This window comes from Biomphalaria glabrata, chromosome 3 (genome assembly GCF_947242115.1).
Source record: "Biomphalaria glabrata chromosome 3, xgBioGlab47.1, whole genome shotgun sequence".
Taxonomy (NCBI): domain Eukaryota; kingdom Metazoa; phylum Mollusca; class Gastropoda; family Planorbidae; genus Biomphalaria; species Biomphalaria glabrata.
This window is the reverse complement of record NC_074713.1, coordinates 44,898,329-44,925,186: the sequence shown is the minus strand read 5'-3', so window position 1 is coordinate 44,925,186 and position 26,858 is coordinate 44,898,329. Positions and strand designations below refer to the sequence as shown.

General features: G+C 38.5%; 1 protein-coding gene across 1 annotated transcript; it reads right to left on the bottom strand.

Annotated features, from left to right (window-relative positions):
• Positions 1 to 17,495: 17,495 nt before the first annotated feature.
• LOC106078057 (uncharacterized) lies at positions 17,496 to 18,395 on the bottom strand. The gene has a single exon (XM_013238801.2). The coding sequence runs from the start codon at positions 18,393 to 18,395 to the stop codon at positions 17,496 to 17,498; it is 900 nt and encodes a 299-aa protein (XP_013094255.2).
• Between the last annotated feature and the right edge of the window lie 8,463 nt (positions 18,396 to 26,858).

Genomic DNA, 26,858 nt, shown 5'->3' with positions numbered 1-26,858 from the left:
AGAAGAACACCTGGTAGGGGGGTTTTAAACCCAAGGGGATTTAAACTCAAAATCCCCTGGTAGAGGGTTTCAAACTCAAAACCAACCCCCTTGGCTGTGCTGGGTTAAGTGACGATTTAGAGTTAAAATCACACCTAAAATAAACGAAATGAAAGTAAACAAGATTACAAAGACAGTTTGTGTGGAAACACAAACTCAAAATCGGCCCCCGAAGTGGTCCACCCAGGCAGGCTTCAATATTTTCAGAAAGAACATCCAAATAAAATTATATCAAAGACAAATGAGAGATAAGAATGTAGAAAGAAGGTTGACAGATTTTGTGTAGTGCCCCAACGGTACAGCAGATCAAAGGATAGGTGCAAGTGAATGCAAAGTTAGATGTGAACCTGGCCTAACTAGTTCCTATTTCAGACCTTGTGGTCTATAGTGCAGATGATGTAAATTTCATCTGTTTTTGTGGCCTACGGTTAACAAGGGAGCATGTAGCCATCACAACGATCAACCAACCAAATAATATCAGGTACCCATTGGAGCTGGGTGAACTCAAAGGCACCTTAGGATTCCCAAGTTGAAAATCACAGTCTTCACCAGGATTCGAACCCGGGGTCCCCGGTTCGGAAGCCAAGCGCTTTAACGCGCCTCTCCTGGACTTACTGAAGTCTTATAATAGAAGTAATTGTTTTGAAAAGGATCAATCTCTTATTCGAATGCTCAAAAAAAAAAGGAAATATTCCCGCAATAAAATAATTGTTCACGAAAATGACGTTTACAAGATTACTATTCTTTTTAATTTAGGTCTATATTATAATGCATACTAATTAGCTTTTTCTCTTTAAAAAACTGCTTGCATAACTAATTTTAAAAATTAGATTTTTTCGCTTTCAGAAAAAAAAAGTAGCCGTTGCATCAGAACTTTGAATGGTCTAAAATATTGTGATGTCGGATTTTCAATATCATTTCTAGTTTACGAGATCGGACAGACGGACAGACGGACAGACATTTCGCACAAAACTAATAGCGTCTTTTCCCCTTTCGGGGGCCGCTAAAAATCAGTCACTGAATCCCGACTCCCTCCCCCCACATTTCGTGTGTGTGTGTGGGTTGAACCCCGCCCCCCCCCACTGGCTACTCCCATGCCTGATGATAAAGTCCCTCAGCCATATGACCTACGTGAGATTAATCCACCGATATATGAACATCTTCCGAACGACATTGTTAAATGTGTTAGCCAACAAACATGTACCTTTGAGACCTCCTTCATAGAGATTGAGTTTCACATTGCGAACATGACGTAGATATGTGACACTGAAAAAACATAGGCTGAATACACTGAATTGATGCATTTTTTAAAAAAGAAAAATGTCAACACCAAGATCAATGACTTCATTTACGTAATTAGGCAATTGCTCGAAGGTTCCAGTACCGGGAAATCCCAAAGCTTTATAGGGTTAGAATTAAGTAGTTTGTGAGAGTTACAGAAAATGCTTTGAACACTAGATCTCTATATAGTCTATATGAGATGCGCCCAGTCAGAAGCAAAAAAAGTTACCCTCTATTGAATTCATTGCTATGTAGGGAAACGTGGCACATTTTCAACTTGTTTATGCTTGTTAGTAAAATTATAATTTATTTCAAATTACTTATAGTTAATGGTAGACAGTCCTGCAATTAGTCAAAATCTAATGATACATAATGAGTTAATGAAAATAACATATTGAAAAGTTTAAGTGACTAGCTGAGTTTGCGTACATACAATTTCATACATAAATATCCCCCTCACGTCTGTAGTTAATCAATACTAATGTAAGGGGGCTTTTATACTCAAAACCCCTCTTGGCTATACACTCATGGAATGTGGTGAATGTATTTTGCTTTAATTTTTTTAAAGAGGATATTTTAACCTTAAAACTCTCTGAGCGTAGCGCTCATGAAATTTAATTACTGTAGTTAACTTTAGATTTTTTATTGAAGAGGGGTGTTTTTATCTTCAATTTTCTTGCAATGTCAGCGTAGGGGACGGTTTAACATTCCAATCGCTCCTCCAATACAAATAAAATTAAGCAAAACAACGCTCACAAAGTTCCATGAGCGTATAGCCAAGGGAGGTTTTTCAATTCGGAAGGGGGGGGGTGAACCATGCCCAGGTTTCTAATCTCATTGATAAATTGTATTTTTTAATTTCAGGATTTTTTAGGGCGCAACTGAGTCGATCCAACTCTAATGGTTAGCTGACATTAGTTGGAGAAAGTAGTTTACAGTCAGCCAAAAAAACCCCAGATGACTTGTACTTTATGTCTTGCATATCGCAAGGTCTGATTTGCTTTGAACATAGAACAGAGCCATATAACAGAAAACGACTTAGAAACATTTTGACATTAAATACATTCAATAACAGTGAAACTATCATTCCCAACTATTAATTCACAATATGCTGGTTTTAAAAGAAAAGTTGTTATAAAAATATGGTAAAAAAAAGACTAAATTATTTCAGGCGTGGTGCCATTCTTGTAGATCTAGTCTCGTGGTAAATCTGTGCAGTGATATAGAGGCCCGTTTATTTACATTGACAGAGAAGAATTACGTTAGTAAGCTGTCAAGTCTTAAACAATTAACCACAAAAGTAGCCAGTGAAATGTGATGTTAAAAAAATGGACATGGACATACATATATTGGACATCAACAATGATAAAGCTTATGTTCGCTGGTTTTTAGTATTGAGGCTATATTCAACTCACGTAGATTAACTACAATTGCTCTCACTAACTCGATACTTTAGCATTTTACTTGCCTAAGTCTAAACCACGTTTTCTCTGATGTATTCTAATGTTTTCCTTAAACTAATCCGTGAGTTTTGAATAGTTTTAAAATGAATTATGCAAGAATAGTTTATACAAGATGGCCGAAGCGTGAATGAATCTTAACCCTTAAAGTGCTGAGATGTTTTACACTGAGTGCATACAAAATGGAAATACAATTCTGATCTTTAAAGGCTAAACTACCACACGCGTTTAAGATTTAACTAACACTTTATTTGAACACTATCCCATAGAGTGTTTTTTTTTAATTGTTCGAGGATGCTGGCTATGATATTTTAGTTGCTTTTTGAGTAAGTCCATATTTTTTTAATTATTTCTATATTCCTTGAATGGTTAGATTTGATCTCCTTGTAGATTTCTGAAAGACGGGCTAAATTCATGCTGCTTCTAGTAGGACTTTCCACCGTCACTTACCCTGCTGCATTCCAAGGGTGTATCAAACAGATTTCCGGATTCGCATGTCGCATAGACTAGGATCCTGACGCATGTCTGCTGGATGGGGTCAAAAGTGAACTTGTAGACGATGTTGAACCCAAGCGATTTGGCCCGACAGTTGTTGACCACTTCACCACATAGCTCCAGGAGGAATGAAAAAAAAAGACTTTTTAAGTAAAAATTAGAGAAAAATGGTAAAGCATTGGTTTCCGAAACGAGAGGTCTCAAGTTCGAGGCGAGAAGAAGTCTTGCATTTTGAACTTCGGAATTATAAGTACACCATTGATCTACCCAACTCTCACTGATACGTATATACGCTGGGTCAGTCAAGACGGTTAGTCGTTGTGTTTGCCACATGACACCCTTGTAAACTTTCCAGCATAAAAGGGGTACCTTAATTTTATTGTAGATAAATACAACTTATAAGATGAACTTTGGCCATTAGCTTGTCAACAATACTCTATTTCTTTAGCAGCATCGTAGATCAAGATACTTTCTACATAGGTTTCCGGCCTTAGATGAGTTTAGTTTGATAAACCAAGCATTCTAAATTAACTGAATCCCCATGGCATTTTTTTTGTTGAAAAGATCAACAGATCTACCTTTAAAAAAATTAAATACAAAGGTAAGGCCAAGTGACCTTTTATTCAAAATGGAGAAATGTAAATATTACTTAATTCAGTGTTTCCCAAACCTTTTAGTTAACGAAGTTTTCATTTTGTGTTAAATAGTTGTTTTCATGTATACTGTATAGGGAGTACGTTTGTATTAGGTGCGTTTTGTTGTCAAGAATACTCCGTGTGTGTGTGTGTGTGTGTGTTTACGTCACCTTTAGTTTTGTTATTGCCTTTGCTATGGAGAGTGCCTTTTTAGCTGGTCACGTTACAGTTCTCTGTTTACCCATTTTAACGGTACGCAAGTACGTAGTCTTATTAATTGGGCTGATCTTTCGGTACGGATGTCGCCAATGATAGGTTCTTTGATGTGTCAGCATCGCTCGATCTAGGTTTTGCAGGGTGTTGGGCTGGGGCCTTGGGGCTATTGGGAAGAGTGTCGTCTTCTCGCCCTTGGAGCCGTTTCTTTATCTAGTATTGTTTGTGGTGTATGGAGCTGCCGAGCTGCAGGGTGCCGAGAAGAAGTGTGCGTGTGCAAGGTGTGTTGTTGGTGTGTTATTTGTACAAGTATTAATGCAATGTTAAAAAAACATGATTCATTGATTGGTATACATTGAAATATCTTGTTAATTTGCAATTAGATTATTATTAAATATTGTTCGTGCTGAACAATTGTTGTTTATTCACTAACTTTTCAGTTGAATGACTTTTAATCAATGTTCCTTCATGTCCTAGTTTGGGGGATCGGAATTTAGTGACTGAATTTTTGCTTTAATTTTGTTTATTTTAGGTGAGATTTTAATACTAAACCATCACTTGTCCAAGCACAACCAAGGGGGTTTTGAGTTTAAACCCCCCTACCCGGGGGGGGGGGGTTTGAGTTTAAAACTCCCTACCATGGGATTTTGCAGTTAAATCCCCCTCTTCTATAAAACAAAACAAAAAAGAAATGCAAACGACAATCCCCAAATTCCAAGAACATAGTTAAGGAAGATTTTGATTTTAAACCCCCCTCCAAAATTTACGATAAATTCCCTCTTCAATATAAAAAAAAACAAATTACACACACAAAATTTTATGAGCATAGCAAAAGGGGTTTTGAGTTTACCCCCCCCCCCCTATCTTCAGTAGGGTTTGAAGCTAAAAAATACCTCTTGAATATAAAAAAAGCTAATTACGCACTCAAAATGTTATGGACTTTGACAGTTTTGAGTTTAAACGCCACTTAAGCGGGGTTTGAAGGTAAAAAAATACCTCTTTTATAATAAAAACAAAGCAAATTATACACTAAAAATGTGTAGTCAAAGGGATTTTGAGTTCAAACCCCCCTCCAGCGGGGTTTGATGCTAAAAAATGCCTCTTCAATATAAAAAAAAAAAAAAATTACACACCAAATTTTTTTGAGCGTATCCAATCCTGTTGAGTTTTTTGGGCTTAAACCCATCTCCCACAGATGGCTTTTTTTAAAGTTTAAAACCCCTTCAGATGGTTTTGAGCTTAAAACTCACCTACAGAGTGTTTTGAGGTGGAAAAGTTCTATCTTCAATATTATTCTAATTCAAACTACAGTTACTAAGTTCTATTACCGTAGCTAAATGAGGTTATGAATTGAAAAAAAACAACAATTTTTTAGTTTAAAACCACCAACAGATGATTTTGACGATAAAACTTCCCTTTTCGATATAAAATCTAAAGCAAACTACAGTCACTTAATTCCAAGAGCGTATTCAAGATAGGTTACACATTTTACCAGTGGCAGGGCTCCATTAATAAAGTGCAGTGAATAGTCATCTGCAGAAATTGAAAAACACTAAATGTGGCTCAACAAAGATGGTTATAGAGATCGGGTCTAAATCAAGGAAATCCTATGCCGAACTGGAAGTCGAACCCTTAGTAAGATTGTGACAGAGCGTCGCATGAGGTTTGCGGGACATGTTCTCCGACAAAATGAATTACGCATAATGGGATGACATCCTAGTACAACTTGGCGCCACACATTCATAGAGGTCCTCAGAGCAGGTGGTAAGAGGCTTCAGACATTACCAGTGACAGATTTTTGTGGAAACAGCTTGACGGCAAATGCGCCGAACGATGCGGTGGGGGGGGGGGTCTAAGTCAGTAAGAATAGCACACTAGGTTTGAAATAAGACTTTTTAATAGCAAGAAAATGCACTGTAGATACCTCAGAATATGCATTTTGTTGCCATTCAATACCAGAAATAATGCTATTGGCGGCGGGGCTTTGCTCCTAGCGCTCCCCCAGACCCTCTAGCTAGCAATGGCTGGGAGTCATTAATTTTTTCCCACTAACTACAGGAAGAACCTATTCTAGGGCACAATAAACACACACATAAACATACATACATGCATACAAATATTTTGTTTTCACGGGGGGGGGGGGGGGGGGGAGAACTACCCCCCCCCACACCGCCCCGAAAAAAAATCCTGGCTACGCCCATGCATGACCTAGACCTAACTTAGTCGAAAAGTCAAGCATAGAATCGGCGCCAGGATCACAGTCGCTGTTGGAAGGGATTGTATCGAACAATTAGGCGTGGGCTCTTCACATCAAGTATTTCTCTGAAGGTTCCACTATGGCAGCGACCATTACTGGCTTGGCTCATATCATATACGCAGCACACCACACCTCGGTCCGAACTCTCTCAGCAACTTAGTTACGAAATGATGAATGAAACACGGCTTATGTACCTAGGTCAACACATTACACCTAGGTCGACCCCTTAGTAAGATTGTGACAGAGCGTCGCATGAGGTATGCGGGGCATGTTCTCCAACAAAATGAATTACGCATAAGAAGAGTTGCGATGACATCCTAGTACAACTTGGCGCTACACATTCATGGAGGTCCTCAGAGCAGGTGGGAAGAGGCTTCAGAAAGTACCAGTGACAAATTTTTATGGAAACAGCTTGACGTCATTTTTTATGGAAACAGCTTGACGTCAAATGCACCAAACGGCGCGGGAGGGTCGAAGCCAATAAGAATAGCACATTGATTTTTTGAAATAAAACTTTTCAATAGCAGAAAAATGCACTGTAGATACCTCAGAATATGCATTTTGTTGGCTTTCAATACAAGAAATAGTGCTTGGCAGCGGGGCTCCGCCCCGCGATGGGTAGCTCCTAGCGCTCCCCCAAACCCCCTTACTGGCAATGGCGGGGAATCTACAATTTTTCCACTAACTCCAGGAAGAACCTTTTCTAGGGCACAATAAACGTCTTCCGAAAGAATGAAGGGTCAGAATGTAATACAGACTATGTACACACACACACACACACATTAATACACATAATTTTTTTCGCGGGAGGGGGGGGGGGTTCAGGGGGGGGGAATTATTCCCTCCCCCCCCCCGAAAAAAATCCTGGCTACGCACATGGTATATATATACATATATATGCATACGATGTTTATGCTTATGTCATGGTAATCTGTCGTCGAATTGCATGACCCAATTTGTATCAGACACAATATTGGTAATCTGAATCTGAATATCTGGTGTGGCGTCAGTCAAGCCAGTTTCTAGGCTGACATTGTTGCAACATAAAATCCTGCTTTGCACAAAGCGGAAACTAAATCAAAATATGGACCAGCTTGTTTTGAAATGCTGTAGCACTTTTCTGGAAAACACTAGACCAGAAATCATTTAATGGTTGATCTCTTATTGTATCTTTGTTTAAAATTAAGAGTCAGAATCTAGTTCAAAGGTCATAGTGATGTTATAAAATTGTTGTTACCAATAATCTTTTTTCCCCAGCATGTACTAAAGAATTAATTCACGTGTAGGCCTACTAGTTGATTTTACCAGTAGTACGTGGAACACCTAGTCAGGCCTTGCGGAACACTATGATTTACCAGTAGTACGTGGAACACCTAGTCAGGCCTTGAAAACACTATGATTTACCAGTAGTACGTGGAACACCTAGTCAGGCCTTGAGAACACTATGATTTAGCAGAGCTCATTTTGGGAAACACTTACTTAAGAAATCAAAAGTCTGAAATGTTGGCATACAACGTCACGTGGTCAGGAGAGGGGGCTGTATGAAAAGTACGAGAAAGTCATACAACATTCGTCGAGTCATTGGATCTCTGCCTGGACGTGTGGTTTGCACGCTGGACTGCCATTCGGCCTTACCGATACTCCCGGGTTCAAACCCTGTCCGCTCCCGTCGTCCTGCGGAAGGTTTGGACTAGGAAGTAAATTATCTTTAACTCTGAAGGAACACCCGAAACATGTAAAACCTTTTCGTCATTCTCGACCAGACACTGTTTGCGGTACTCAATACCAACCTACCTCCTCACCCCTCCCCCCATTTTTTCCCAAAAAAACAACAACAACAAAACAACTGATTCTCAGTGACTCATTTCTTTGGACCAACAAATTAATTCTGATGATGTCATGGACGAATTGTCATTTTGTTGAACCGATATATTTTTTTTGTGTTGCTTTGTTTTTATCAGTTTGAAATTATAACTATTTAAAGGGGCGCAATTAACTATCAATTTGGTCGTACTTAGTTGCTTCCCTTTAGGAGAAATTCATAGAAAAATTTAAAACAAAAAAAAAACTCCCCTTGGGTTTCTTTGAAAATAGAAAAATAGTATTTGTCTGGTTCCCGGTCACTTCATTCCCGGTCACTTCATCCCGGTCACTTCATCCACAGCTATTTCATCCCCGGTCACTTCATCCACAATCATTTCATCACCGATCACTTCATCCCCTGGTCATTTCACCCCCCTGTCATTTCTTCCCCTGGTCATTTTATCTCGCGGTCATTTCATCCCCTGGTCATTTCTACACCTGTTATTTTCATCATCTGATCATTTTATCTAACAAATAGTAGGCCTGATTGTAAAAATCATGAAATGAACAATATTTAATATATTCATTTTTTATTTAAATGACATAAAGTGTAACACATTAGATTAAAATTAAATGACATAAAAAAAACTTTAAGAATTTAACATGCATAAATATACAGGTAATGTAAAAAAAAGTGTTATTATGTTCATCTACATCAAAAAGATAGATAGAAATGAAATATCGATAGGTCACTAAATAACAAAATGTACGAACTTGATTGTTGCTGCAGACATTTCTACAGTGAAAGCTCGCTAATCTGTCTCACTGAAACATGGCTAAATGAAATTATTCCCGACTCATCAGTAGACTTGGGATGCGTTTCTTTTGTACAGATCAGACAGAACAACAGATAGTGTTAAAACAAGAGGAGGAGGACTGGCCATTTATGTTAATAAACGGTACTGTTGTGTCAACAATATTTCAATCAAAACTAAAGTATGTACGACCGATATTGAACTACTATGTAACAATCTCAGGCTATACTACCTGCCGAGAGAGTTTACACAATTCTACATTTATACTCAGTGGCGTAACTAAGGGGGGATGGGATGGGGGGGGGAGGATTTTAAAATCCCCCGGGCTCCCACCTGGGGTGGGGCCAAATGGGTGTCCGAAATTTATTTGTAAATACATAAATTAATATATTTCATTGAAAAATAGTGTCAACGGGTGTCTTTTTTTTTCAACATTTATGGATTAAATTTATAACAAAGACTAAACCTAGAGCTAGATCTATTAGTTCGTTGGCTTTGATGACATTTTAAAAATATTTTTTGCCCACAGAGATCAAAGTTGTTTTTTAAAGTTTGTCTTACATTTTAAACTTTGTTGCCACGAATAAAACTGCACGATATGCAGCGAATTCCAGGTATCTTGTTACATTTACTAATAATAGATCTAAATGGCGAGTATTTTATGGCTACACTAATTAACCTTGAAGCAAAATTTACAGAATCTAGTATAACAGATCCAAAAGTTATTCTTAATAATGCTAGAATAGTCCATTATTCGGGTTTGGCGTCTATAATTTCAGAATTAAACTTCACACTCGAGCTATTACCCCTCTATTCATCTTTCCTCAATTCAATGGAAACTCTCTTTCGCACAAAACATAAACAAACAATGACGTAATATCATATAATATTAGCACATCCATCCTTTTAAGTTCTTAAGACTGATATCTACTAGAAACAATTCGTCCACTTCTGGTTGTCTTAACTGGCAAAAGTTCTCTAGACGTTGGTCTATAACTGTCTGTTTCGTTTGTTCCAACAGTTTGCAGTTCATTGTCTTCATCGGTATCATAGTACCTAGAGATGTCTTTATCGAAACTCTTATTCAAAAAGCGTTGATTTCTTCTGTATGTTTTTCCATCGTTTGTTTTTATGATGTAAGATCTGGGTGATGAATGTTTTTTTATGACAACTGCTTTCAGCCATGTTTGTCCTAGACGAACTCTCCGACAGAATAATCTTTAGGTAGTCTTGCTTTTGCATCGTATTTTACTTAGCTTTTCATCTGTCGTTCGTTGAGTAATGTCTCTGCATTTTCAGCTACCGATGGTTTCAATAGTTTGGGATTAGTTGGAATGATTCCCTGAGTCTTCTACTCGTCAGCAGTTGTGGTGGTGAATACGGCAGTCCGCTTATAGGAGTATTTCTATACTCGAGCATAACGAGATATAGAACTTTCCCACTATTGTATGCTTTGAATACTATTGCTTTCGCGCAAAATCTGGATTTCTGGTGAAAGCTCCTGCGCCCAATTAATATAGTTCAGAAAAACAACAAAAGTCTAGACTGCATATACGGGAAGCTGCTGAAGAAATTATTACCCTTTCATGCTTTCTGTAAAATGATGAGAAACTGAAAAAAAAAACAATCCATCGAAAAAACAAAAGAAGGTAGTGAATACTATGGATTCCCTGTAATCAAAACAACCAAAAGAAAGAAAAGACTTGATGGGAAGTTGAGTACTAATGTAGGACTGTCAATAGAACTGCAATTTAAACGTGTTACGACAGAAGTGCTGGACAGATTTCAGATGGAGATGAAGGGCAGGTACCTTTGGGTTTCTTCTTGAACCAAGAAACCTGAAGACACGCTTATGACAAATTGTGATACTTTTCCTGTTTGTATGATGAAATAAATGGCAAATCGCTTTTTCAATGATGTCATTGATGCACGAGCACTTTTCATCAACCAACCAGTAATACAATCACCAATAGACATATTGAGGAAACAGGCTTCATATGGTAATAACGTGTGCTCAAACCTTGCAAACTCCTCCGAATACTGCTAACTCAGGCCACTTCCATTACGTTATTTGAGAGATTATTCTCAAAGCTTAAGTTCATCAAAAACTATCTCAAGAGCACAATGACGCAAGAAAGGTTTATCATGGCTTTGGTGTCAGTGAAGTCACAAATACTAGAAAGTATCGATGAAGATGATGTTATAGATTTCTTTGCTGCACAGATTGCACGCGTGAAGAGATATCAATTGAGATTTGTCGCCTGTGCATTATTTAACTAATGACATGTCTGAGAAAAATGGCAAGAAGAATGTCAAATGGCAAGACAAAATACCGGATACTGAAGTCCTTCGAAGAGCGTGTCTGAAAAGCATCCACATAATCCTGATGCAGTCCCAGCTGCCATGGGCAGGACACGTCTGCAGATTGGAACACCACCGCATCCCTATGGCCAACAAAGCGAAGGAAAGCGCTCTCAAGGTGGTCAAAGAAAGCGCATCATGGACACCCTCAAAGCTTCTCTGAAGGCGTTCAGCATAGACCCAGGAACCTGGGAGATAGAGGCACATGACAGAGCATCATGGCGTCGCGCTGTGAAAACTGGCGCACAGGTTGCTGAAGAAAAGAGAACAACGCTGGCAGAAGAAAAAACGGCAGAGAAGAAAAGCAAGGCCAATGACACTAGCTCCAGCTGCCCAGTGTGCGGCCGAACATTCCGGGCTCACATAGGTCTCACCAGCCACATGAGGAGGCATAAACCCCAGTGCAAGGCCCTCAGCCCCCTGGATGACAAAGTGGTCATCATCGAACCAAGATGGACGAACTATATATATATTGCTATAACTTAGCAATTAACCTCAACGAAAGTGATATAAAACAAAACGTTTAATAATCAGTTATAAACTGGATCTAGAGCTAAACTCCAGAGTCACATCTCAGGCCTTCTTGTTTACATCTCTAATCATCGGCCATCTTCCTTCCTCTGTTCTCTATCGTGTCCTCTGGTACACAATGTCGCGCCGAATGACAGTGCGCAACGAAGAGTCATAACACTGCCCCCTCCTTAGTTATGTTCGTCCCGAACATGACCAGCTTTTCGACAGGGCTACAGAATTGTCAGTGCAGATGAAGTTCTGGCAAGAAAGTTAGAGTTCCACTGGAGGCCAGGTCATAAACACACTGTCATTTTCAGCCATCTCCAGAAGGTATGCCTTTCTACACATGTCCATTACCCACATTATCAGTGTCCAGTTTCCGCTGAAATTGATTCATCTTTTACTATGCTTTGTGAAGGCAGACGTACACACGTTTGTCAAGTCCAGACCTGTTGATGGTTTTTCTGGTATTTGCATTGTTCATTCGAGGTGCCGCCCGTACAGTTCTTATTAGATTCCTGTCTGCAGTTAGTACTGGTAGCCAAACAGTAGTATTGGACACAGACCCAACGTTGTCTGATTTGGTCATGCCCATTGAAGCACTCATATCAAGGACATCGAAAGCAATAGTTTCGCTCTGCTTATAGGTCACTCCTCTAGTTTCTTCATCTAGCGTTTTCTTTTCGGGTCTGCGCTTGTCGTTGAAAAGGTTGCCACTTTCTTTATCTTGAAAGCTAGACGCATCTGATTTGTCATTATGATCATGGACGGCGCTGCCACCACCAACACTTTCCTTGTAACTACCCGTATAGCCACAACAATGATTGGTTGATGTTTCAATCTCCGCTCTTCTAGGATGTAGCTGGCCTTCCAGTTTGGTCCACTTCAGTTTGTCCCTTTTATGATACCTGTTTACTGACAGATTAGACCATTTTGGTATGGTCGTATGTTTGATTCGTTTCACCTGAATGCCTTCCACACCATCATCAAGCAATGGAAACACTATGTGTCCATATTGTACAGTTCCACTTCCAATGTTTAGAGATAAACCGAATTCCTGCATAAAATCCAGACCCAGGATGCAGTCGTCGACAACATTGGCGATCAGAAAATCATGACTAAATGGTTGACTTCCTATTTTAAAATTAAGCCGTACCTGTCCTAATATAGGTAACAGTTCGCCACCTGCCGTTTTAAGAGTGTAGTCATTCACTCGTATTATTTCCTGATCTCCGATCAGACTGGGTCCAACTATCGACCGCGTAGCCCCTGTGTCCAAGAGGAACCTATAAGAACCAGCGCCAATCTTTCCCTGCACTCTCAAGGTTCTGCTTTGTTCTAACACTCTGAAACGAGTCTTTATTCTCGGAGTTTCGATTTTCTGGGTTGCCAGTTCTTGCTCCCTAAGCCCGTAGAATCGTAGCGGTTGACGTTCTGATGCACAGCCTTGGCCTTGGAACAACATGTTACAATTCCTCCGTACATGACCTGGAGTGTTACAATTCCAACAACGAAAAGTCTTTTTACTACGCCTTGAGGTCTGATAATGTTCCCGTTCATTTAAAGCCTTTTCTACCATTCTTCGAATCCGCCTCGGCAGATCCTCCTCTTCCGCCACATCTAACGTCCGACAATAGTGTATGTTCCTCGCTGAAACTTCGGCCGCCTCGTAGGACATGGCATAGATGAGGGCTTCGTTGATTTTCCGTTTTCCGCTTATTCGGATGGCTTTCTTAAGTTCCGAATCTCGCACTCCATCTATGAAAGCATCTGTGACCAGAACATCCAAAAGTTCCTGTGTTGCCGATGGGTAAGCAAGACGGGCGAGACGTTCTACGTCTGCTGCTAATCCCTGTAATGTATCTCCGTTTTTCTGTTGTCGATTCTTTAATTGCATCCTGAAAACTTCCTGCAGGTGTTCATTGCCGTATCGTAGTTCCATTGTTTTGACCATGGCATCGTAGTCTGTCCGATCCGTCATAGTCTGTAACAATTCGGCTGCGTTTCCTCTGAGTGCCAACATAAGACCAGTTGCTTTCTCTGCCTGGGTATCCCATCTGTTGATTTGCGCCGCCGCCTCGAATTGTAATCGATACACCGACCAAGACACAGAGCCGTCAAACACAGGTGGTTTAATCTTTCCCGTCATTTCAGTCACAGTGGCACCCGCATCTTGTTTCTTTTGCAGCTCCTCCTTCATTTCATTTCGTAATTGTTGAATTTTAAAATCAACATCTCCCACCATTTGGGACCTTAATTCAGCGACCTCATTTCTTAATTGTTGTTTGAAACTGTCTATGTCATTTTTCAATTCGGTCACAAAGGATGCTATTGAGCTCAGTTTATTACCTAATTCGTCTTTAAGTTCATCCTTTACTGATTCCAGGTCTTCCTTCATTTGTTCTTGCATCGATTGAAAATGATCCCTCATATCTGGTTCTTTTTCAAACAAATAGGTGTCCGGATCCTGCTCTTCATCTATGATGCTCTGCCTAATACGTTCTATGAGTGCCTTCTTGTTGCCGCTTACGTTCAGCTCCCTCCCTCTCAGTTCCTGTCTAAGTTCCTGTAATGACAGTTGACTAAGTGTTTTCTTAGACGCCATCCCGTATCAAAACGTTGATCAACTAAAACCAAAACTTATGTTGATCTACCCGACAATGGAATCGTTCAAGGTCTTATACCTAGATCTAGACCTTCTTCTCCACTTTCGTTGAGGATCCCACTTCTGACACCAATTGCTATAACTTAGCAATTAACCTCAACGAAAGTGATATAAAACAGAACGTTTAATAATCAGTTATAAACTGGATCTAGAGCTAAACTCCAGAGTCACATCTCAGGCCTTCTTGTTTACATCTCTAATCATCGGCCATCTTCCTTCCTCTGTTCTCTATCGTGTCCTCTGGTACACAATGTCGCGCCGAATGACAGTGCGCAACGTAGAGTCATAACAATATATATATATATATATATATATATTTAACTAATAAACAACGGTATTATTCATTAAAAGAGTCTTAATGATTATTTTTTGTTAAGTTTACTGATATACTGAACCAATTTGATTTTGGGCTTATATATTTTTGCATACATTATCTCATGTCATATGTCGAATGTCTTAATGCGAGGGGCCCCCAAAGAGGTCAATCCCCCTGGGCCCCCAAATACCTAGTTACGCCCCTGTTCATACTTGTGCATATACCACCCACAGCCAACACAAAGAAAGCAACAAAACATAAACTAGACATTGTACTCAATATGGGTGTATGAAGTTCTGATGCTGCCCGACGTATTATTGGAGATTTCAATCATCTTTCGTTAGCTCAACACTTGTCAACATATACTCAATATGTTAACTGTCCCACACGGCACGATAAAACCTTGGACATGTGTTACAGCAACATAAAAATGGCCTACACATCTCAATTGTTATTTCCCCTCGGAGAGTCCAACCACACAATGGTTCAATCTTACACCCACGTACAAACCGGTTTTAAAAACAACAAAACCCGAAGTACAGTCCATCAAGTCATGGTCTGACAACGCTGTTTTACAGCTACAAAGTTGTCTGGACCAAACAGATTGGGACATGTTTGTAAACAACTGCCCAGACATATGAACTTACCACAACTGTTAATTCGTACATCCAGTTCTGTGAAAACATGATTGTACCAAAGAAGAAAATTAAAACATTCAGTAATAATAGACCCTGGATTATCAACATTAAAAATTAACATTTTGTCGTCATCGAGATGTACATAGAAGTCTATTTATAAAGCGCTGGTTATGTGTATGTGTTTTTCGCGTGTGAATGTCGTTCCTATGTGCATCTATATTGTGTGTGCATCTATATTGTTATTGTATAGTAGTTACGCTGAGGTTGTCAATTGTAGTCAAACCGAATTTCCATTTGATTGGATCAATTAAACTTATTTTATCTTATCTTAAATAAAGTCCTAAAACGCATTTTACAAATTTCATGTTTAAAAGGAATTAAAGCGAAACTTATACAGGCGACATGATATCCTGAGGATGGGTGAAGTCAGCCTTTATTAGAAAAAAAAATCTTATTTCAAGAAAGAGCGATTGAAAGATTAAATAAAGTGACACAAGATCATATTTCTACCACACTTTGGCCTTTGATGATAAGTTACAGCGGCACGGTCATAATTATTGTAATCGCACTTCTCTCTCTAAAATGATTTTCACTACTTTCACCAAACCTTGGCCTTTGATCATTACGTCATGCGCAAGATAATATTATAATATTACATCCCCACATCCAATAGCAGCGCTATAACTAGGTACACACCCAGATTTTCAATATTTCTCATCAAGAATGCTAAGTGGAAGAGGAAACACTATAAACGCATTAGTAACATTTCAAAAAATATCAAAAAGCATTCTACATAATCATATTTATATAGTTGATGAAATGAGGGCTTTAAGTCAAAGCCTTAACAGCACAATTAAACAATGAAAAAGAAAAATATTTAATTGGGAATGACATGACCGGGGGATGAAATGACCAGGGGAGGAATTGATCGGGGATGAAGTGACCAGGAAATGGAATGACCGTGGATGAAGTGACCGGGAATGAAGTGACAGGTCATCCTTTGTATATCACTCACGCCTGCTACGTCACCTAGATATAGGTCACAGAAGTCATGGCTCACATTGTGAACAACTCTAAAAAAATTGTTTGATTATAATCGGTCTATGTACCAATACCAGTTCGGGTTCAATATATAATTATGACTGTTATCGTTCAAACTAAACTGGTGTAGATGTATTTGAATATACGGTTTTTTAAATATGGCGGGAAAAATGTAAAAAAATTTTGTTTAGCAACGTCATAGGTCTGTACGACGTGGCAAGGAGCTATTGGTCTAAACTTCCCACAGGTCGTGACGTTGCAGGTCAGTGTTGAGGTCTTCTATAATAAATGGCCTCGTTCAAAGCCCCTATTACCTGAACAATTTAGAAAACTTTATAAAATAAATGTCTCCTCTGAATTTAGGTGTAGAATAGTTCACTTTGCGTTAAATGATTGGAATTAAGTATTCCATTTAGTTTGGTCTAGATGTGTTTGTAGGACTGACCTAGAATATTTCTCTAATGGCCCATATCTTATTCCATATTCTAGAACACATCAGTGTTCCTTCTTCCCTAGTGCTATTTAGTATTGAAACGGGTGGCCTGAATCAGCCAGAGAACCCAACGACTTAGTAGAGTTTGTTTAACACCTGTAACCAGTTAATCTTTTAAAAACTCATACAAATCTCATGAAATATATAGTCGTTCTAAGACTATCTATCTATCTATCTATCTATCTATCTATCTATCTATCTATCTATCTATCTATCTATCTATCTATCCATCCATCCATCCATCCATCCATCCATGTATCTATTCATCTCTCTCTATCTATCTGTATGTCCGTCTCTATTTAACAAAAAGTACAAATATGCCATTTTGTAATACTGACCTATGTTTAATTTTACTCGAGTATGCATCAAAGAAAATAACAAATGAATTATTAATATTAAAATGTACTTTTTGTCTCTAACCCTATGTCTTCAGTTACTGTATCCTCCAACATGTCAGCTCACATTCTGTCTCACGCTTTCACTTCGCGCACTGCAGCCTGGGTACGCTGACCTTTGCTGCAGGTCACTTGAAACATGAGTTTAGTCATGCTCTTAAACTTTGAGCTCATGTGAAGAAAGAGAAAAAAGCTGACCAGTGAATTGAGACCGTCTGTTGGGAAGATTGCGGAGCAGATGATTGTGTATAGCTTATTGCAATGGCCACCGAAACTAAATCCTTGTTTGAGTACAACAAGGAACAGAAAGATGAGAAGTGGAATGGACAAGAATAAGAAGGACACGGAGAGACAAATGACCATTTTCACAAGTCTCTTTTCTTTTCCTGTCTTGCTAACGATAGTGCTGGACACCTGGTGTCGCCATTTGGTTATTTGAAGAAATTTTCTCGTCAGTGCCACATTGAAAATTGTAATCACTCCTATTGCTATTAACTGAATGATGGCCAGTGACAAGAACGAGGTACTTTCTAGCAATGCTCTCAAGTCTGCTTCTTTCCGCTTTAGTATTATCTGGTCGATGTTTTCGATAAACACTTGACTTTGGCTGTTGGAAATAAAAGCTGGAATTGAAATGGCCACTACCACACAGATGACGGTCACAGATTCGACAACTGCAACGATTGGTTTCAGGATTAACTTCACCTTTAAAGGGAATGTGACGCACAGGAATCTTTCCACTGTGATGGATGCAGTCATCAAACTGGCAACTCGACTAAACAAGCCGTAGGCAAATCCAAAGCAGTTGTGGCCTATGTTCATGGCCACATCGAAGTTGATCTCTTTCAAAACCATTGGGCTGAACACGAAGCTGAAGGCCAGCATCATCACCACCACACCAGTATCAGCGGCGGAGAGGACAAAGAAGGTGATGTTGGTGCTGTTTCGAAGTCCGAGTTTCAAGAAGACGATCATTTTAATGACATTCACCACTAGTCCAAGTAAAGCAATGACGCCATTCAGAAAGAAAAAATTGACAAAAATTACGATGTACAAGATTTGGTCGGTAATATATTCATTCAGGCAGTCAGAATATTCTGACGCATTGGTCGTCATTGTCTTTGAATGGAAATAGAAGGCTTAGTACACAAATAAGCAAACACCAGTAATCGCCCTCTCCTTCTAGTATGTTGGCCAATTACGTGGATTGGGGTGGGGCGATATCATTAATTCAGACCCCCGCCACGACAATAACTTTCAAGTGGGAGGCGGTCCAATTGTTTAAGCAGAAGTCACAGTGTGTTAACACAAATCGTTACATATCTATATGATAAAAGCTACGTTGTGATATATATCTTAGCTAATATTTATATTATGTCGTTTCCTTTCTGGTATCGTGGCTGATTCTTGGCGGTGGGGAGATGGGGGGAGGGCGATTGCCTGCCTTCCCAATCTTGACTTTTGAGAAGGGCATGGGCGTTCCAATTTTTAAGCATAAATAATAGTGTGTGGATAGAATTAGTTTAGAATCGTTAGAATATAAGCTACTTATCGATATTTGAGCCCATTGGTTTATTATGTCACACAACACCCTCAATTGTTTTTTTCAGTCACCTTATCCCAACCCTTACTGAATCGGAGAATTTTCTAGTGTATAAATAACTTTGGGACTATTATGTCTAGAACTCACAATTTTATACTTGAATACTAAAATAAATAAAAGATTACAATCTTATGGGTCTAACTGATGTCCTAACCGTCTTTCAAATTTTTATTTTTTTTTTTTTGGGGGGGGGGGGGTCATAGATTTGTATTTTTAACAAAACAAAAATATAAACAGGCGTATTGAACAGAATTTAAACTTTTATATGAAAATTTTTTTTTAAATTATTTTTCAAAGACATTTTTTTTCTTCGGCGACCCTCAATCCTTTTATCTAAATCTGTGGAGTATCTTTTATTTTCAAGGAAAACATCTGTTGTATTTGAAATGTAATTAGGGTCTATAAATGTATAATTTTAAAAAGTCAAAATATTATTCAAAGGGTTCTTAAACATTAGACATTTTGAACTCGCCAAAACACTCGAATATCCAGAGAGCCTTTAGCCATCATTTTCTTATCGTTTTAGTCTGAAAAAAAAAAGAAAAACATTACTTCAAGAGGTCTCACTTAACAAGAAGATAATATTACGATAAATACGTAATAATGATACACTTACATTACTTCTTTCTCGATAATCACTCACTCTGAAGTATCGGCCATTCCCTCCACGTATTTTATTTTACTAAATTTGACCTGCTTTTTTAAATAGGATGATTAATGAGCTGTGGATGTCAGAAGAATGCGTTTCTGGCAGTGAAAAACGCAAGAAGACGCTCTGCCCCGAACCCCGCTGGTCGAACTTATAGCGCTCCACCTAGCTGACAAGGAAAAGGGCCACAACGTGAATTTTTCTCTTGCCGAAATTTGAGAAACTCTGCTCTTGTTGTAAAATTACCACTTCTCTTTTATATGCATATTTATATATATAGGGTTAGGGTTTACTGGGCGTTAGGCTCAGGGTTTGGAAAACAATCGCAACCCCCTGAAATGTTCTGAATCCGCTAGTTGTTGGGTGTGGCAAATTATGTAGGTCACTGCTGGGGCTGCGTAGCCAGTGAAATACTGCACTTTTCATGTATCTTGGCACTCAAAAAAAAAAAAAACAAATCTCAGATATAGATATCTTTGTGGTCACGTGAGTTCAGAGAATTTGTTCTTTCGAAGTTTATAACTGCAAGAAAAAAATATTTTGCGATTAGAAGAAGAAAAACAGCAAGAAAAAAATAGTTAAAAATACTTTAAAATACTTATATTAAGCGTACTAGTATCAAATAGTTTGGATCAGTGAAATTTGTAATAGATCTAGACTGACAATAAAAAATATTTTCGAAATAAAAAAAAAAAAAGGGGAACGATCTAGCTTCGAACTCATGTCTCAAACCTTAGAGCTTCTCAAGCCAACACGGTAACCAGTCTGCTAGTGAAGAGCCCTAGAACATGGAAGATGTTTAGTTATCTATTTTTTTTTACAACAGTCTCAATCTATTTTTCAGTTGTTGTTTTTTCCACTAAGACTTAGAAGAGGATCTATAAAGGGGATTATTTTAACTGTCAAATTTCAGTCAATTACAATTTCTTTCCCTTGTTCGAGATACCAAATAAAACAATTTATTACCAATCTATGGCTCCTCATGTCTCGGAAGACAATGGATGCGCCCAGGTGAGTCAATGGCGTCTGGAGACGACCAGAATCTGGTGTAACTGATCAAGCCGATTCTTGAGAGGCAGAGTTTGCCACAGTTTGTGTATGTATATGCATTTGTCTAAGGGCTGGCTAAACAGGACAGCTTTCTTCTTTTCTCTTGACTGTAGCAGCCCGTTTCAGAACGTTCTGAATATGCACATTATGCGTCACAGGCAGCGTAAGTGAAAGTTATTTAATCTGCGTCCTTGATGCATGTAAGTTGCCAAGCTCTCAGGCAATACATAGGTTTGCTCAGACTACTATTTTGGTTGCCGTTGTCAATTTGGTATTTTCCCACACGCGCTTAGAGAGTTTTTTCCAAAGATGTGAATTCCTGCAACACTGTAAGTGTGTGATTTCAAATATGTATAGTATTGTTACGAATCTCACTATCCAGGCTCTCTGCAAACTGCACCATACACCACCAACTTAAAGAACTTGACAACTCAGGGCTCCAAAGTAACGTAACACTTTAATAGTTGAATAAATAACAGCCAATACTGTACAATTGGCAGCACGTAACACAAGACTGTACAAATATCTCTCCGATAACACCGTATCGCCGTATCAACTCTTGCACTGGCCTCTCCGTCTCGTTCCGGGCTTGCACTGGGTTCAACAGTTCAGGACTGACTTCACACACTAGGCTCGTTGTGTCGGACTCGATCGCAGACCAAGATCAAGACGCCGTTCGTCTCAACTGTACTTGATAGTACTCCGCACTGAACCGTCGTAATGCTCCGTACAGAACCACACCGTTGAACTGTGCTGTAGTCGACCGTGTTCTGAGCCCTGTCGTAGACCTTCTGTCGTGAACCGTCTCTCGTGAACCTTGCTGTAGTGAGCCCCTTTTCTCGACCGACCTGACTACGACACCTCCGCTCTTTATATAGGGTCCCTACTGGCCTTCTCGAACCGGACAGAACGCCGCTCGACGTTTCTAGGTGGTCAGATGACTACAACTCTCGTGACGCTGCGATCCTTCCCGAACCGTCCTGTTGATACTCGACTCGGCTGACAGTCGTAGCTCGTCACGGTTGACCGCTCGTTTAGCGCTGGCCTGGGGCGAATTGCGTCGGCTGACTACACTCACACCACTACCCCCATCTGTGCCACCACCAAGTTTATAACAGTATGTCCAATGAAAAGCTATTTAACACGGCACGCATTAAAGCCAAAACAAAGAAAGGGAGAATCTTGATTAGGAAACTGCTGCACTCATATCTCACTCACAATGACAATTGCAGAGGCTTGTGAATGCTGTGGCAGCTGCTTGTCAAGAGTTTAGCCTTACAATAAGCCTCTCAAAGAGCGAACTCCTGGCACAAGATATCGGTGAAATATTACCAATAGTTCATTAACTAATTGGTTAATTTTTAAAATTAAATCTTGTGATGTCACATAAAAGTCTATACATTAAAGCTGTATATATATATATATTATATCTATTTGATTTGATCCAAACTATTCAACAGTGAAGCTTTAAAAATTTACAAATAATCGAGAACCAAGCAAGTTTTGAAATATTTATTACTAGACATATGTTACCCGCGACCCGCGGGTCTTTATTTGCGCATTACTGTCGATATAGTCACATTTAAACGAAACAATAATGTAATAAGTAAAGCGAATGTGTCAATGTAAAAATAGTGTGAATGAAGCTATCAAAAATAAAAATAGCTAATAGGCTTAAATCCATTTTTTGAAATTAAAACATTTGCTTGTAGGCCTACATATATTTGATTAAAATTTGAGATGAATAGACTTAATTTTGTATGTTCAGTGGCGTAACTAAGGGGGGGGGAGGGGGGGGGAGAAATTTAAAATCCCCCCGGGCCCCCACCTAGGGGGGGCCCCCAAATGGGTGTCCGAAATTTATTTGTAAATACATAAATTAATATATTTGATTGACAAATAGTGTCAACGGGTGTCTTTTTTTTCAACATTTATGGATTAAAAATTTATCACAAAGACTAAACCTAGATCTAGGTCTATCAGTACGTTGACTTTGTTGACATTTTAAAAATATTTTTTTCCCACAGAGATTAAAGTTTTTTTTAAAGTTAGTTTTACATTTTAAACTTTGTTGCCACGAATAAAACTGCATGATAAACAGCGAATTCCAGGTATCTTGCTACCTTTACTAATAATAGATCTAAATGGCGAGTATTTTATGGCTACACTAATTAACCTTGAAGCAAAATTTACAGAATCGAGTATAACAGATCCGAAAGTTATTCTTAATAATGCAAGAATAGTCCATTATTCGGGTTTGGCGTCTATAATTTCAGAATTAAACTTCACACTCGAGTTATTACCCCTCTATTCATCTTTCATCAATCCAATGGAAACTCTATTTTTATTTCCATCTAATCCTTTTGCTTTCGCACAAAACATAAACAACAAACAATAACGTAATATCATATAATATTAGCACATCCTTCCTTTTGAAGTTATTATCACATCCTTCCTTTTAAAGTTCTTAAGAGTGATATCTACCATTTGGGGGCCCTATGCAAAACTGATCGCGCGGGGCCTAGTCTGGGTAGGGATGAGCATAATGTCAATATTATTTTTTTTGAATTAGAAAATAGGCCTACTTTCGTCTTTGCAATAAATTTTTATCCAATGAAAGCTCGCAATGCCACTTTTTATTTATTGGCACCCCAAAATGTCAATTTCGTCTATTCTTAAGGAGATTTGAATAAATTTAAAAAAAGTTCAGGACTTTATCGTATATTTTGCCTTTTCATGAGATTTCCTGGAGGCCCTGGAAAATCAGGAGGTCACGAAAACCCTGTTATTTTATATACGTTATAATGGTTTAATTTAATAATGTACACTTAGAATTAGCGCGTGTCCTATGAAAGCGCGGGGCCCACTGAGACCGCATAGGCTGCAGTGGCCTAAGGCCGGCCCTGTCTAGTAGGAACTTCAACAATTCGTCCACTTCTGGTTGTCTTGACTGGCACAACAAGTTCTCTAGACGTTGGTCTATAACTGTCTGTTTCGTTTGTTCCAACAGTTTGCAGTTAATTGTCTCCATCGGTATCATAGTACCCAGAGATGTCTTCATCGAAACTCTTATTCAAAAAGCGTTGATTTCTTCTGTATGTTTTTCCGTTTGTCTTTATGATGTAAGATCTGGGTGCTGAATGTTTTTTATGACAACTTCTTTCTGCCATGTTTGACCTAGACGAACTCTCCGACAGAATAATCTTTAGATAGTCTTGCTTTTGCATAGTATTTCACTTTGCTTTTCATCTGTCGTTCGTTGAGTAATGTCTCTGCATTTTCAGCTACCGATGGTTTCAATAGTTTGGGATCAGTTCGAATGATTCCCTGAGTCTTCTACTCGTCAGCAGTTGTGATTGTGAATACGGCAGTCCACTTATCGGAGTATTTCTATACTCGAGCATAACGAGATATGGATCTTTCCCACTTTTGTATGCTCTGAATCCTTTTGCTTGCGCACAAAACATAAACAACCAACAATGACGTAGTACCATATAATATTAGGACAGAATCTTCTTCATGCAGTGGAAAATTAAGAATTTTTTGCCTATCTTGAATTCTGGTCAAAGCTCTTGCTCCCAATTAATATAGTTCGGAAGAAACTACAAAAGTCTGGACTGCATATATGGAAAGCTGCTAAAGAAATTAGTACCCTTTCATGCTTTCTGCAAAATGATGAGAAACTGACAAAAACCCAATCCATCAAAAAAGCAAAAGAAGGTAGTGAATACTATGGATTCCCTGTAGTCCCTGTGGGAAGCGTGGTCGAGAGGCTAAGTGCGCTTGAACTTGGCTTGTCTTGGCTACCTAGAAGGGGACTCGAGGTTCGACACCCGACTCGGGCAGAGTTGCGTTTACTAAAGGCAGAACGGAAAACCAACTCCTAGATTGGACCAAAGCGCTCTGAGCATGCTATAAGCATGAAAGTAACGCTATATAAAAGCTATAGAAAAAAGAAAAGACTTGAGAGGAAGTTGAGTTCTAATGTAGGACTGTCAATAGAACTGCAATTCAAACGTGTTGCGACAGAAGTGCTGGACAGATTTCATATGGAGATGAAGGGCAGATTCCAAAGGCTGGAAAGAAAATTGATACCTTTGGGTTTCTTCTTGAACCAAGACACCTGTTAGATGAAGACCCGCTTATGACAAACTGTGCTACTTTTCCTGTTTGTATGATGTCATTGATGCACGAGCACTTTTCATCAACAAACCAGTAATACAATCACCAATAGACATATTGAGGAAACAGGCTTCATATGGTAATTACGTGTGCTCAAACTTTGCAACCTCCTCCGAATACTGCTAACTCAGACCACTTCCATTACGTCATGTGAGAGATCATTCTCAAAGCTCAAGTTCATCAAAAGCTATCTCAGGAGCACAATGACACAAGAAAGGCTTATCATGGCTTTAATGTCAGTGAAGTCACAAATACTAGAAAGTATCGATGTAGTTGATGTTATAGATGTCTTTGCTGCACAGAATGCACGACGTGAAGCGATATCAATTGAGATTTGTCACTTGTGCATTATTTAACTAATAGACAAAGCTTTTATTCATTAAAATAGTCTTGATTACTTTTTGTTAAGTTTACTGATATACTGAACCAATTTGATTTGGGGCTTATATATTTTTGCGTACATTATTCCATGTCATATGTCGAATGTCAAAATGCAAGGGGCCCCCAAAGAGGTCAATCCCCCCGGGCCCCCAAATCCCTAGTTACGCCCCTGTGTATGTTCATGTGTTAAAGTATAAAGTAGATATTGAGGTAGACAAAGATCTAAATCTACACTAATCTAGAGTTAAAAATTGGCTTTTATAGAGTTCATTCTGTGTTGCGCATGCGTGACCTTTTTTCATGAATGAATATAGGCATATCTCAACACCGCAACGCAACTTTAGCGAACAGCGAACGAATGTATTAAAAATTATTAGAAAAACAAATTTGAATGTTAAATTGATTAAAATATCAAATGAATGGACAATAATTAGTATGTTTATGTGTTAAAGCACAAAACTATCTTTGCGAAATGAAGTTTTATCATCTTAGATTTCAATAAAAGTTTTAGACCTAGACCTAGGAATAGACTCAGTAGAGAGATGTGTTAATGTGTAACCAATTGGTAATGTCTAATGAATGAATGTTCGCCAGGAAATCTGTAGTCACAGATATCAGGAACTAATTTATGTAAAAAATGCTTTTGAAACACAAAATTAAAGGTTAATTTTATTATATAATGAAATCAATGGATCTTCTTTTGTATTTTCATGTGTCAAAGTAAAAAACTATCTGCGCAAAGTGTATTTCTTAAAATTAGATCTAGGTCTAAATCCTTTCGATCTTTTCTCATGTCAACATTGTTAACCATGGCCTAGATCCATAAATACTATAGCTTTAAAAGAGTCGGACAACTTTTTTTTTTGAGGATCATAAGTTTGTTTTAGGGCTACAATACATACACTACGGTCTAAGTTAGTACCCAAGGAACATTCCTGCCTAGTTTTATCAAGATTGGTCAAGCGGTTTTGATGTCTATAAGTAACATACATCCATACATACATACATACATACATACACCACACATTCTACTTTATAATATAGATAAGTATAAAAATGACAACTATTCGGATAGCTATTTACTAGCGGTCTGCTTTTCTTTAATATAACATAATAGTCTCCAGGCCCTAATATTTATTTGCACACAAAAAATAGATCTATAAATAATCATATTTATTTAAAGTATTTTTCTATCAAGTAATTCATAAAGTATAAAGTGTAGTGAATTTTTAGCGTCCTCCGAAAATGGAAAAGATGCTATTAGTTTTGTGTCAAATGTCTGCCCGTCCGACCTTCCGTCCCGTTTAGATCTCGTAAACTAGAAAAGATTCTGAAAATCCGACATCATAATATTTTAAACCATTCAAAGGTCTCATTCAATGGCTATTTTTTTCTTTTCTGAAAGCAAAAAAACTAATTTTTAAAATCACTTATGCAAGCAGTTTTTTCCATAAAAATATACTACTTTTACAACTGTTTACTTTTAATAGTAACAATCACGGTAGGCTCTTTGGTAGGAGAGGCCATTATTTACCATATTTATAACACATATTTGCAAATGGTTTTAGATTTT

What these genes read in the sequence shown, in the direction of transcription:
- LOC106078057 (XM_013238801.2), bottom strand. Translation starts at nt 18,395, where the DNA reads ATGATCGTCTTCTTGAAACTCGGACTTCGAAACAGCACCAACATCACC.